Raw genomic sequence first — 13,414 nt, 5'->3', positions numbered from 1 at the left:
ACATGCAAGGGACAGCAGACGTACATTAATCAGTGTCTGAAAATATCTCCAGGCCTCATAACCTAGGTAAAAGTTTTCCCAAAGCAACTAATAGGCTTATAGCAAATTTTATGTGGGAAGACCAATGAGACGGGCTGTTTGATTTTACTCTGGGCAGACTGCTAATACGTGGGCACTTTCGGATACTCACGATAGCAGTATAAATTATTATGGCTCTTCTAGAGACAATTTAGATTCATAAACCTAGCCTCTTGACCATATCAGGATATTTCCACCCAGGATGTCCAAAATTCAGAATTTAGATTAAAGGAAATACTTTGGAAGTTAACAAAAGTTTGTGGGCAAAGATCAATTCTTGGCTGGGTTTTTTTTTGTTTGTTTTTTTTTTGCCTCTTTAACCAAACATGTGTGTCACCCTAAGAAAAATGTAAGGTCAATGAAAGCAGGGCTTTTTCTGCGTTTGTCTCCAGCTATTCAGTGCTTAGCCGATAACCTGGTAAGTAGCAACACTCAACAATTATCTGTTAAATAAATCAAAGAATGACGGTTGTGATATGTGTGATAGAACAAATGCGGAGGTATCTAAATGGCAAAACTCAGGTACTGGCCAAAAAATGTGGCCAAATGATGAGATAGATAAAATAAAACAATGTCATATTTTTTGAAGAATATTAACTGACATAAAAATCTCAAGTCATATTATATGAAAAGGCAGATTCAAACCAAATTCTAACTTTGCACAAATAATTTTAAAAAGGAGAAATAAAATAATGAGTGTTGATACGGAGCCGGGCATAATTCTTAGTCTCTCCTTTAAACTTGTCCTTATAGACTGCATTATTTTTGAAAGTTCCAAATAAAGACCAGGTAGCTACTTGGAAATAATTTAAGACTAAACAACAATATAGAACTGCAGCCTGGATTACTATTATGAAAAAGTTCTATTAATGTATGGATAGGGTGTGGACAAATAAACTGTTAGGGTAGTTAATTTCTGGGTTTCTTTCTTTATCTTTTCTTTCTCTCCCTCCCTTCCTCCCTTCCTTCCTTTTTTCCTTTATCTCTTTCATTCTTTTTTTTAAATTTCACTAGTTCTCTTTTTGGTAAAAAAATAAAATTCCATTAGAAAGCTATCTCATTAGCTATTTTGGTAGTTACTTTGGAGCTGGGTACGATCTCCTTTTCTTCAGATGCTGGCACATCTTTTAGGAGTTGCCAGAACTGCTTTGCTGACAATAAACTCAAGGGTATCAGAGTTTTTCCACCACCGTTAGTCCCACAATAGAACCAAAAGCATCCACAGCGAGGGGCAAGCAATGACCTCTGTTTTTATTTAGCTCTTGTGCTCTTGTGAATGTCAGCTTTAATCTAGGATTCTTCTGGATGGAAGAAAAAATTACGAACACTTTGGAGGTAATCATATTTTCTTTGTCTCTCTGCCTTCAGACACTTCTGATTCTATTCATTATGCTGTAAATGTTCCAGCATTTTCTACTCCACTGATTCTCTAACTGGAAGAGAAATAACTGACGTAAAACACAAGGAACTTAGTTCTCCTTGGTTACACAAATGAGGTCAATCTTAACTAGGATTTAATATCAATCTGTAGTACTTCCAACCCTACAGACCCCAGATTGGAAAGGAACGAGATTATTATTTAGGTTTTATAAATCATTCCCATTTTGATTCTTAAAAATGGCCACAAAAACTGTTTGGAATTTTACAGAATTCTCAATGACTTTCCATTGCAACAATCCTGTGTACAGCACAGAAATTTAATTGATTTATGACAATTATATATTCGTTTCCACACCCAGAGAGACAACCTAACCATGAGATTTAAACATATTTTAAACATATCTTTCTTTGCATATACCTTTATATTTTCTGTATTTTCTAATTCCAAGTCTTATCCAAATCTTTCTCTCCTGTATTTTACACAGCAAATAAGACTATGGTAATAATTGAGGTTTAAACTCAGACTATTTCCAGTTGACCTTCTACTTCGTCCTCAAAGGACCCCTGACAAGCTTCCTCCTGTTTCCACTGCCCCCACAGATGGAAGAACCTCAGAATCTGCTTCAGAATTATCGAAGCCGAGCATTTCTCTTCACTCTACCTTTTCTCTTACGTGTTTTTCTTTTCTTTGTCTTTACCTTGTATTTTCCTTCATATCCACGCATCACTCGTTTTCATGAACTACCTATTAGCCCAGAACCCCTCCTGGCCGAGGAAAAGCCATTACGATCATCACTGCTTGCTGGTCCTACCTTGAGAACCTTGCACATAATCTCGTAAACTGAAAACGTTTTCTCTGCTCGGGTCCAGTCCCACGTGGTCACCTTGAAAAGATGAGAAACTAATACATCATTTGTTTTAGAAAGATGGCCCCTGCTTTTCTCTTTATTATACGCTATGGTGCACACATGAAGCTTCACACGTGCACTAGGCCGTCTCTAAGCTGTGAGGTTCTCCTCCTAGACGTCCTTGACCTTCAACAATGTTTCTGTTTCCTTTCTCCTAAGTTTCACACCATTTCTCTTCCTCTTTCAGCACATGTTTTATATTATAAACAACAACTTACCTTTGCTCAGTGTCTTGATATGTTTTAAGTAGTGTGTGCATTCTCTCTACATAAATACTAAGTGTTGTTTTTTTGGGGTGGGATTAATTTTTTTATATGGGGAATACAGCCAATATTTTGGGTAACTGTAAATGGAAACTACTAAGTGTTCATATTTCACACATGTAATAGTTTTTTCTCCATTTACCACCTGTTACATGCAAAGAATACTAGATACCATATCAACGCTGGCTTTCATTTTTAAGAAAGTTATAGTTTACATCAGGAAGTCACTCCATGTTCTGAACATCGTGAAACACCAAACACCACAGTGAAGCTGTTTCACTTGTTTGTGTCTGAAACATGTATTAGTCTGTCCAGTCATAAGAAATTATTCGGAGTAGGAATAATGTAAAAGGTATAAATATTTGTGTTTTTTTCCCCTGTCTTCCAGGTGATTTGAACTTTGTGTAGATATAGATACTCAAAATTACAGCAAGTCTAACCTGATCATGCCAAGACCCTATGTAGTATTAGAGCTGTAAGTGAGCGGTCTGGCATTTAATATTTATAGTCAATAAATATTCATTGAGAATCTACTGTTGTGTAAAGTGTTTCCATGGACATGTTTCCAAAAGCAAGACCTTAGGTGCGGTAGATCGCCATACATATTTATTACGAAGCCTGATGACGAGATATGGGATGTAACAGATTAGCACAAACACCACTGATTTGACTTAGACAGACTGGTGCCATGTAGATAAACACATTCAGCCTGTCATAAATGTCGAAACAGAAATGCCTTCTAGGTTTTTCAAGGGTTTTAAAGCCAATGTTTAATGCCAGAACATATATCTTTAGCAAGAAATTCTCAGAAGCATTTGGACTGTTTTCTATTTTTTTCTGTATCTTATTTTCGAAATATATTGGTAATATATCACTTGTTATTGTTAAGCTGATGTCACCCTGTTGTGATAATATGGGGAAAATAAGGAATGTTGAACAGAAACACTTACTGGAGGTGCCAGAAACTTATAAAGACACGAGCCCCTCAGGGCTAGGAACGTCGGCGAGTACACGCGGTCCTGGAGGGGGTCTTGTTCCCGTGTTTCACACCAGCCCATGTAGACAATCTGCAAGGAAACGGAACATGATTACCGGTCCAAAAAGCCTCATTTCAGGTGGCTTATGTGGTTTTTTTGTATCTTTTGTGGTATTTTAATTTTCTCATAAAATTATCAGTTTAAATGATGCAAAAAGTATATTAACCAGATTTACCTTCAATAAATGAGTGTGAACCACTCATAAGATTTTATAATATGTTTCCATCAATGTTTATCAACAAACAAACATGTTACCTTCACGGAACCAACAATTACATTGATAACTGATTTCTCAAGAGAAAGAATGAAAGACAGACTATCATGGAACATAAACTTCAGTGTATAAAATGAGAGCAACAGCCAGCCTAGAATTTCATACGCAGCAAAATTATTATTCTTTCCATGATTTATATAGGGCTAACCCAAATTTAGGGTAATGTTATGTATCTATATTTATACTGACGGATTAGGTCTGAAAGGCACAGCACCTGGGCCCTGCTTTCTTTCAACTGACAAATATATTCAGAGAAGAGAAATATTTTGGCTTCTAGTATATCACTAGTCTAACTTTGTGTTTGCTTTTCCATGGGGGAAAAACCCCCAACAAAACACCTTCCTATGTACACGTAAGTCGTCCTCAACCTGAGAAATATTACAGGGAGGTTAATGCAGTTAAATGTTGTGTTGCCATTAGCTCAGAATCACATATAAAATTATTCGGAAGCAGATGTACGTATCTATTGTGCTGTTTGTTGCCTCAGCAACAGTTAGGTTGAGATTCTTTTGCTTTAGAAAGTGTGAATGTCTTATTTTATGGTGACAATTAATATATTACGTTCGGCCCTGAGTATTTAAGGGTTCCGCACTGACGGATTCAACCAACTGCGGATTGTAAACACAGTACACAATCTGCGGTTGTTTGAATTTGCAAATTGGAACCCGCGGATGTGGGAGAGGGGTTTGTGGCACTTGAGCATCTGCAGGTTTTGGTTTTGGAAACAGTCCTCTGCAGGTACCAAGGGACAGCTGTATAATCTGGATAATAAAAATAGCAGTTAGACAGGAAGAAGCAAAAATGTTAAATAAACATGTTGCACTGGTCCCTGTTTGCAGCATAAAGACAACTTTGTGGGTATTAATGACTATTGACACTAGACCCAGTAGGCATGGTCTACTCTATCTTGCTATCATATTGTACAGAAACAATTGCTTTTTTTCTTTTTCCTTCAAAAGCAGATTTAATCCTCAAAGAAACGCAATACTGAGCAGATTATTCAAAACATTTGCTAAGATCTTTTATGACAAATATATGGAACACACTAGGTAATGAAATGGAAAAAAACATAGAAATGCTATTTTTAAACTTTGGGAACATTTTACCTGCTTTAAAACGTGATTCAAAGTTTTTCCTTGTTTTCATTTCTTTTTAAATTTAGTTATTCCATTACTATCTAGGTTTGCACATTGGTCCTTAATTTTGTTCCCTTTAGCTATTTTTAACTTTATTTGAAGGAGTTCATTCACAAGTCTTTGAATGAAATTAAGAAAACAATCTCATTCACAATAACAAGAGGATAAAACACTTAGGAATAAACTTAACCAAAGAGGTAAAAGACTTGTACACTGAAAATTATAAAGCATCAACGAAGGGAATTAAAGATACAGATAAATAGAAAGACATCTGTGTTCATGAACTGGAAGAATTAGTATTTTAAGATATCCATAATATCCAAAGTGACCTACCAATGCAATGCAATCCCTATCAAAATCCATACGGCTCTCTTTACAGAAGTAGGAAGATCATCCTAAAATTCACAGGGTACCACGAAAGACCCTGAACAGCCACATCAATACTGAGTAAGAAGAACAACCTAGAGGCATTGCATGTGCTGATTTTAAAATGTATTACAAAATAGCAATAATCAAAGGAGTAAGATACTGGCCTATAAGCAGATGTAGACCAATGGAACAGAATAGAAAATACAGAACTAAACCCATGCATATATGGTCCACAGATCTTTGACAAAGGTGCCAAAAACACACAATGGGGGACGGACAGTCTCTTCAGTAAATGGTGTTGGGAAAACTTAATATCCACCTGCAGAAGAATGAAATTGGACCTTTATCTTACACAGTATAAAAAATCAGTTCAAAATGAATTAGATTCTTAAATGTAAGACCTGAAACCATCACAGTTTTAAACCATTATGCATTTCTGACAGCTGGTGAGGCTTTGATCCTTCACTTCTAATATAAACTCAACCCAGTGTGTATACCTGTGCCCTGAGGCACATGGCAAGGATGTTCCTTGTAACATTATTCTTAGTCCCAGCCATGTACAAATGGCTTAAAATAAACCATGTACCCTCCGATACATTCTGTAGATGAATATAGTAACAAATTGTGATATCATAAAGGAGCAGTATACAGCAAGGAAAATGAGTACGTTATAGTTACATGGAACAACAGAAGTGAACCTCACAGAACACAGTGTTGAATGAAAGGAGATATACAACCATATATATATATATATATATATATAAAACCTATATCAAATATATATATATATATATATATGATTTGATTAAGATTAACTGTAGTTGTGTTTTGCAATGCATTCTTGGCTGGAATAAAAAGTACTTCAGTAAAGAAGACAAACGGTCAGGATAGTAGTTACTCTAGCAGCCTGCAAGCCAGTTGTGCGTGGGGAAGAATACAGAGGGGGAGACAGAATCTAAACCGGAAACAACCCACTTTTCTTGACCCAGATTGTGGTTACACAGGGGTTTGGCTTTTGAATAATCAAGCTGTACATCTAAGTTTTATGAACTTTCTATACATGTATTATATTTTATAAAATCCCATTTTTAAAATAGCACACACTGTGTATTATTAACAACGGTTTTATAACAAACTCAATAATAGAGTTTTGTGAGTTTTATAGGAAGAAAGTCTTCCAACGAACGACAGGGTTAAATCGTCCTGTCATTCTGGGGCCATTGCCATGATCTAAAATTTTAGTTATGAATTATATCAACTTAATCATTATATTATTTTTAAATTAAGTCAGTCTTTCATTTTAATTCAATTTGATAAAACTTACAGTTTCTCTGTGTTTATGACTTCTCTGCATTGGCAAGAGGAAAAAAGAGATTAAAGTGGTGTACATAATCATGAGAAGGGAATATTTGAGCTTCCTAAGACTGTGAAATGTGAGTTTGCTGTCTCTTCCCACCTCTATAATTTGCTGGAAGGTGAAATATTGAGAATGATATACTGATATTTTTCAAGAATTATCTTTAAATACAATTTTATTAGTTTGAGCTGAGTATAGCTTGGAGGAATGAGCTGAAGATGTAACTAATAAAAATGGGATCATCGGATCTGTAAGGGATATTTCTTCATGCTTGTTCTCCGGCCAAAGATCGGCCTAATCACTGTCTATGCCAAGGAAAAGGGTTGTTCTCAGTTCTGCAGAAAGACCAAAAGGCACTTGCTGTTTCTCATCATTACCTTGACTCCTGTGAAATGATTATATGGTTGAGGAGACATAATGCATTTTCAGAAAATTCATCCTACACTTGTCACAGCAAATAATAACTCTAAAGAAACACTGTATCACTTAATCTTATTTTCAAAAAAGAAACAAATGAGCAGTATAGGCACAAGGATATTTCAAATAGAATATTTTAGAAACAAGTAGAATTAAAAGAAAATAGTTTCCTATACCTATGAAATGACAAGCGAACTGCCAACCATGTATCACACACTTTTCAGATAAATATTTCGAAGACTTGCCTATTTTTTCAGCTTTATTGAGGTATAAATTGACAAATAAAAATGTAAAATAAGGACCAGGGCAAGGCGAATGAGGCATTCTACTTGAATGCACCAAAAACACTCAGTAACCAAGACAAGTAATATTTTAAAAATTCAAATTGCAAACTGTCACCAGCAAAGCCCATTAACAATTCCCAGGAAATAAAAATAGAATCTGGGTAATAAAATAATGGTGTTATAATTTAGAGACCCATTGACAGGCCAACTTTCTCCATCTCGCAGCCGGTATCGGGGCCAGGGTGTACTACATAGGAAGATTAAATGTTTTCGGGTTGCGGAAGATACCCAGAAAACTTCCAATTCTGCAGAATGCACCCTAATGGCCTACCCCCAAACAAAAGGGGCACTGGAAGGGAGAATCCCACACAGTCCCCGCAGCGGGGTGGAAACGGCAGATCCTGGCCACTACCCTCCAAGGCACACGGTTTGAACAGATGTTGAATTATGGGGCCCAGGGGCTCCTAAGCAGGCGCTCTGACTGACCCTCAAGGAGCCCTGGCAGACATTGGACATAGGGGGAAAGCCTGTAGAATTCTTAGTCAACACTGATGCCACTTACTCAGTAATGAACACGAGATCAGGCACACTCAGTCACAAGAGCTGTAAAATAATGGGGGTATCAGGGGAGGCCCAAGAATGAGCATTCATAGAGTCATTAGACTACAAAGTGAACAAACATACCCTTACCCATTCTTTCCTATACGTTCCCCAAAGCCCTATACCCATGCTAGGAAGGGATTTTAAAAAAATGTAAAATATTAAAGTGATTTAATATACACATATATTGTGAAAGAATGCTTCCCATCTAGTTAATCAAGATATCCATCAACTCGCATATTTACTTATATATATGTATATACACACACACACACACACATATATATATATATATAATGTTTGGTGAGGACATTTAAGTTCTAATCTCTTAGCAAATTTTAAATATACAATACTGTGTTATCAACCATAGTCACCGTGTATACCTTAGGTCCTCAGATCTTGTTTATCTTATACATGAAAATTTGCACCCTTATACCAATCTCTCCCCATTTCCTTCACCCCCCCAGCTGCTGGAAAGCATTTTCTACCCTATATTTCTATGAGCTTGACTTTAATTTTTTTTATTCCACATATAAGTGATACAGTGCATTATTTATCTTTCTCTTTTAGCATAATGCCCTCAAGCTTCATCCATGGCAGGATTTCCTTCATTTTCATGGCTAAATAATATTCCATATATGTATATGTGTGTGTGTGTGTGTGTGTGTATATATATATATTTATATATATATAAACTTGCATGTCCTTTATCCATTCATCTATTAACAGTTTGTTTCAATATCTTGGCTATTGTAAATAACACCACAGTGATATGGGAGGGCAGATATCTCTTCAAGATCCTGTTTTCATTTCCTTTGAAAATATACCCAGATGTGGCATTGCTGGATCATATGGTAGTTCTATTTTTAGTTTTTTGAGGAACCTCCATACTGTTTACCATAGTGGCTGCACCTGTTTACATTCCCACCAACAGTGTAGGAGGGTTCCCTGTTCTCCACACCCTCATCAATACTTATCTCTTATCTTTTGATTTTGGCCATTATAACAAGTGCAAGGTGATATCTCACTGCGGGTTTTGATTTGCATAAACTTTTTTAAGCTACATGTGAAAACACACCCAATACATGAAGCCTGTGCTGCACAGCAACATTTTATTCTTTAAATTTTGATCATTTTATTGTACATTATTTTTTCTTGTTTTAAATAGACTTTACTTTTTAGAGCAGTTTTAGGTTCCCAGCCTCACTGAGTGGCCGGGACAGAGACTTCCTGCAGACCCCCTGCCCTGACACCGACAGCCTGTGCGCCTCCGCCCACTACCAGCGTCCCCCCACCGGACGGCACACTGGTTACAACTGCTGATCCTACGTAGACAAACATTATCGCCCAAAGTCCATGGCTTACGTTAAGGTTTGCTCTTGGTGTTGTACATTCTATAGGCGTTAACAAATGTGTAGGGACATGTATCTACCACTATGGTATCATACAGAATAATTTCATTGCCCTAAAACCCTTGTGCTCAGCCATTTCATCCCTCCCTACTCAACCCCTAGAAACCAATGATCTTTTTACTCTCTCCATAATTTTGCTTTTTCCAGAATGGCATATAGTTAGAATCAAACTGTATGTAGCTTTTTCAGATTGACTTCCTTCACTTAGTGATACACAGCTAAGTTTCTTCCATGTCTTTCATGGCTGGATGGCTCATTTCATTTTATCACTGAATAGCATCCCACTGTCTGGATGTACCACAGGTTACTTATCCTTTCACCCACAGAAGACCAAGTTGGCTGCTTTCAAGTTTGGGCCATCATGATAAAAGTGCTGTACACAGCAATGTACAGCTTTTTGTGTGGACATAGGTTTTCAACTAATTTAGGTAAATACCAAGAAGTGTGATTACTGAAATGTACGGTAAAAGTATACTTAGTTTTGTAAGACACAACCCAACTGTCTTCCAAAGTGGCTGCACCATTTGCATTCCCACCAGCAGTGGATGAGAGTTCCTGTTGCTCCACACCCTCACCAGCGTTCGGTGCTGTCAGTGCTCTGGATCTGGCCATTGTAATAGGTGTGTAGTGGTATCTCGTTGTTTTAGTTTGCATTTTCCTGATGACATCTGATGGGGGCCATATTTTCATATGTTTACTTGCCATCTGTGTATCTTCTTTGGTAAGGTATCTATTAATGTCTTTGGCCCACTTTTAAGTTAAGTTGTTTGTTTTCTTATTGTTGAATTTCAAAAGTTCTTTGTATATTTTGGATAACAGTCCTATATCAGATATGTGTTCTGCAAATATTTTCTCCCAAACGGTGGCTTGTCTTCTCATCCTATTGATAGTGCCTTTTGCAGAGCAAAGGTTTTTCTTTTAATGAAGTTCAGTTTAGCAATGATTTCTTTCACAGATCCTGCCTTCGGTGCTGCCTCTAAAATGTCATCACCATATCCAAGGTCATCTTGATTTTCTCCTATATTGTCTTCTAGAGGTTTTATGGTTTTGCATTTTACATTTGGGTCTGTGATCCATGTAGAGTTAATTTTTGTGAAGGATGTAAGGTCTGTGTCTAGGTCTTTTTTTTTTTTTTTTTTTTTTTTTTGCATGTGGATGTCCAGTTGTTCCAGCACCATTTGTTGAAAAGACTACCTTTTCTCCACTGTATTGCCTTTGCTCCTTTGCCAAAGATCAGTTGACTATAAATGTGTGGTTCTATTTCTGGGCTCTCTACTCTGCTCCATTGATCTACTTGTTTATTCTTTCACCAGTACCACACTGCCTTGTTCACTGTAGCTTCAAAGTAAAATTTGAAGTCAGTGAGTGTTAGTCCTCTGAATGAGTTAATCTCCAGTATTATGTTGGCCATTCTGGGTCTTTTGCTTCTTCATAGAAACTTCAGAAGCAGTTTGTCAATATCCACACAATACCTTGCTGAGATTTTGATTGGAATTGGCAACATTTAATAATAATTTTTTTTTTTTTGGCTGCACCAGGCAGCATGCGGGATCTTAGTTTCCAGACCAGGGATAGAACTTGTGCCCCCTGCAGAGGGAGTGCGAAGTCTTAACCACTGGACCACCAGGGAAGTCCCTAACAATTCTTTTTATATATGTATCCAAAGTTTTTTTGGGGGGGCAAAAGGGAGGGGGATGTACTTTAGAAGATACAATATGCCATGTAACAACATATTCTAATAAAGAATAAAATGGAAGCAAATGGTAAATTCTTGAAGCAAAATTATCATAGCACACGAAGTCCTTCACATTTCTTAACATGGGTCCACTAATTTGTCTTTAACTTTTTCTCAGCCAAAGTGAAGACAGACAGACTTATCTGATCTCCCTGGGCTAGTGTGGCCCTTGGTCCCTCGGTATCAGTGTCCTCTGGGAACCTGTTAGGAATGCACAGTCTCATGCCCTATCCCAGACCTACTTAGTCGGAAACCATGGGGCTGGGGCCCAGCACTCTGTATCTTAGCAAACCCTCCGGCAGATGCTGATGCTGCCTCGATTTCTGACATATTTATCGCTAAGTCAGGGAGTAAACCATCTGATTATGTTATAATCCCAACAGCTGGCGAGGCTGTGTATTACTGAGAACGGTGTTTGTTACTTAGGACAGAAGAAGCCATAAGGAAAGTATTCTAGTACTGCTGACCCTTGAACAACATGCATTGAACTGTGAAGGTCCACTTATATGTGGATTGTTTTCAACGGTAAATATTACAAGACTACATGATTCTAGTTGCTTGAATCTGCACTTGTGGAACCGCGTATATGGAGGAAACTTGGCTACAGAGGGCCGACTGTAAAGCTATATGCAGATTTTCCACGGAGAGGGGGTTGGCACCCCTAACCCCATGTTGTTCAAGGTCAACTGTACTTGAAAGAGAAAAAGAAATGCAGGGTTCTTGGTGAACAGGGTATTTCCAAACACAACAGTGGTGGACAAGCTTGTTGAAGACCCATCCCACTCCCAGGAACAGCTGGAATAAAAGAGGCAAAAAACCTAAAATGCGGATAAAACCATATTAGAAGATATTTCAGTGTTATCAAGGCACAAAGACGTAAGCAGCCCAGCTCCTAGTGGAAGGAAAGCTCAGATGGGTGAGGACCCTTTCGGGGTCACTTCCCGGCTTCAGGGTCTGTCCCTTGTGAGCTGGCTCCCGGGGGCTGAAATGGTGGGTCTCAGTAGATTCAAGGTTTAAGTCACACATGTTGGATTTCAGTTCCTTCCAAGAAAAAACTCAGCAGGATATAACATAAGAGCAAACATAAATGAGTAACAGGCCAGGCCTCACAAAGATGGGAGCCTCGTTCACAAGCACTCAATCCTGATTGGGGTTAAATTGTACTTCTGATTTTATTTTGCCAGAAATAAAAGTAACACTCTCTGAAGGAAGATAACATCCTCTGGAGCCTCAAGTCACATATATGATTTTTACATGCAACGTCTACTCTTTACGCAATATTGAGAAGCCATATAAGGAGGCAAAATTAAATAGAATTCAGAAAATCAGGAGAGAAAAGACAATAGGGGAAGCACACATGCATAGAAGATTCAGATTGTGGATGTACCAGATCCAGAGTTTAAAACTTCTATACTCAGTATCCTCAAAATTTAGATGACTAGTTCAAAAATTGTATCAGATAACTGGAAATTACAAAATAATAAGACACACACCTAGAAATAAAAATAGAAGAGCTGACACTTCAGCTCAGTATCAAGACGTGTAGAAGTTTACATAGAGCTGAAGAGAGGAGCACAGAATTAAGTGAATTTAACACTGCATACGAATCAGCATAACAATCAGTTGCATTTCTATGCTCAAGGGGTAGACCATTTTTCGACCCCTTGAGTGTGTGTACGTGGGTGTACACAGCTGATTAGCAGAAGTCTAAACGTTACAACTAAAAGCAGGTGGAGTAACAGATGCTTCCCGAGGTCACAGTGATCGAAGATGGATACAGAGGCCAGAGAATAAGAATCCTTGCGGTACTCCTCCCCCTGCAGACCTTCAGAATTCACCTCAAATCCCTGAATCAGGGCTTCCCTGGTGGCCCAGTGGTTAAGAATCCGCCTGCCAATGCAGGGGACACAGGTTCGAGCCCTGGTCCGGGAAGATCCCACATGCCGCGGAGCAGCTAAGCCCGTGAGCCACAACTACTGAGCCTGCGCTCTAGAACCTGCGAGCCACAACTATTGAGCCCATGTGCCACAACTACTGAGCCCATGCGCCTAGAGCCCGTGCTCCGCAACAAGAGAAGCCACCACAATTAGAAGCCCGCGCACCATAAAGAAGAGTAGACCCCGCTCGCCGCAACTAGAGAAAGCCCACGCGCAGCGACGAAGAC

At 38.2% G+C, this 13,414-nt stretch overlaps 1 protein-coding gene across 6 annotated transcripts in view; it reads right to left on the bottom strand.

Moving 5' to 3' along the window:
- SNTG1 (syntrophin gamma 1) overlaps nucleotides 1-13,414 on the bottom strand; it is a 478,642-nt gene that overhangs the window by 54,788 nt on the left and 410,440 nt on the right. For 5 of the 6 annotated variants that reach the window (XM_082433011.1, XM_082433012.1, XM_082433013.1 and 2 more), the window contains 2 exons: nucleotides 3,580-3,696; nucleotides 2,271-2,342 (listed from right to left, as the gene is read on the bottom strand). In XM_082433011.1, coding sequence (XP_082289137.1) covers nucleotides 2,271-2,342; nucleotides 3,580-3,696 — 189 coding nt within the window. The remainder of the gene's footprint in view (nucleotides 1-2,270; nucleotides 2,343-3,579; nucleotides 3,697-13,414) is intronic. The other variant, XM_082433010.1, reaches the window with a different exon arrangement.

This window comes from Balaenoptera physalus (assembly GCF_965194825.1).
Source record: "Balaenoptera physalus genome assembly, chromosome: 17".
Classification (NCBI taxonomy): Eukaryota; Metazoa; Chordata; class Mammalia; order Artiodactyla; family Balaenopteridae; genus Balaenoptera; species Balaenoptera physalus.
The sequence above is the reverse complement of the archived record's forward strand: the minus strand, read 5'-3'. Positions and strand labels throughout refer to the sequence as shown.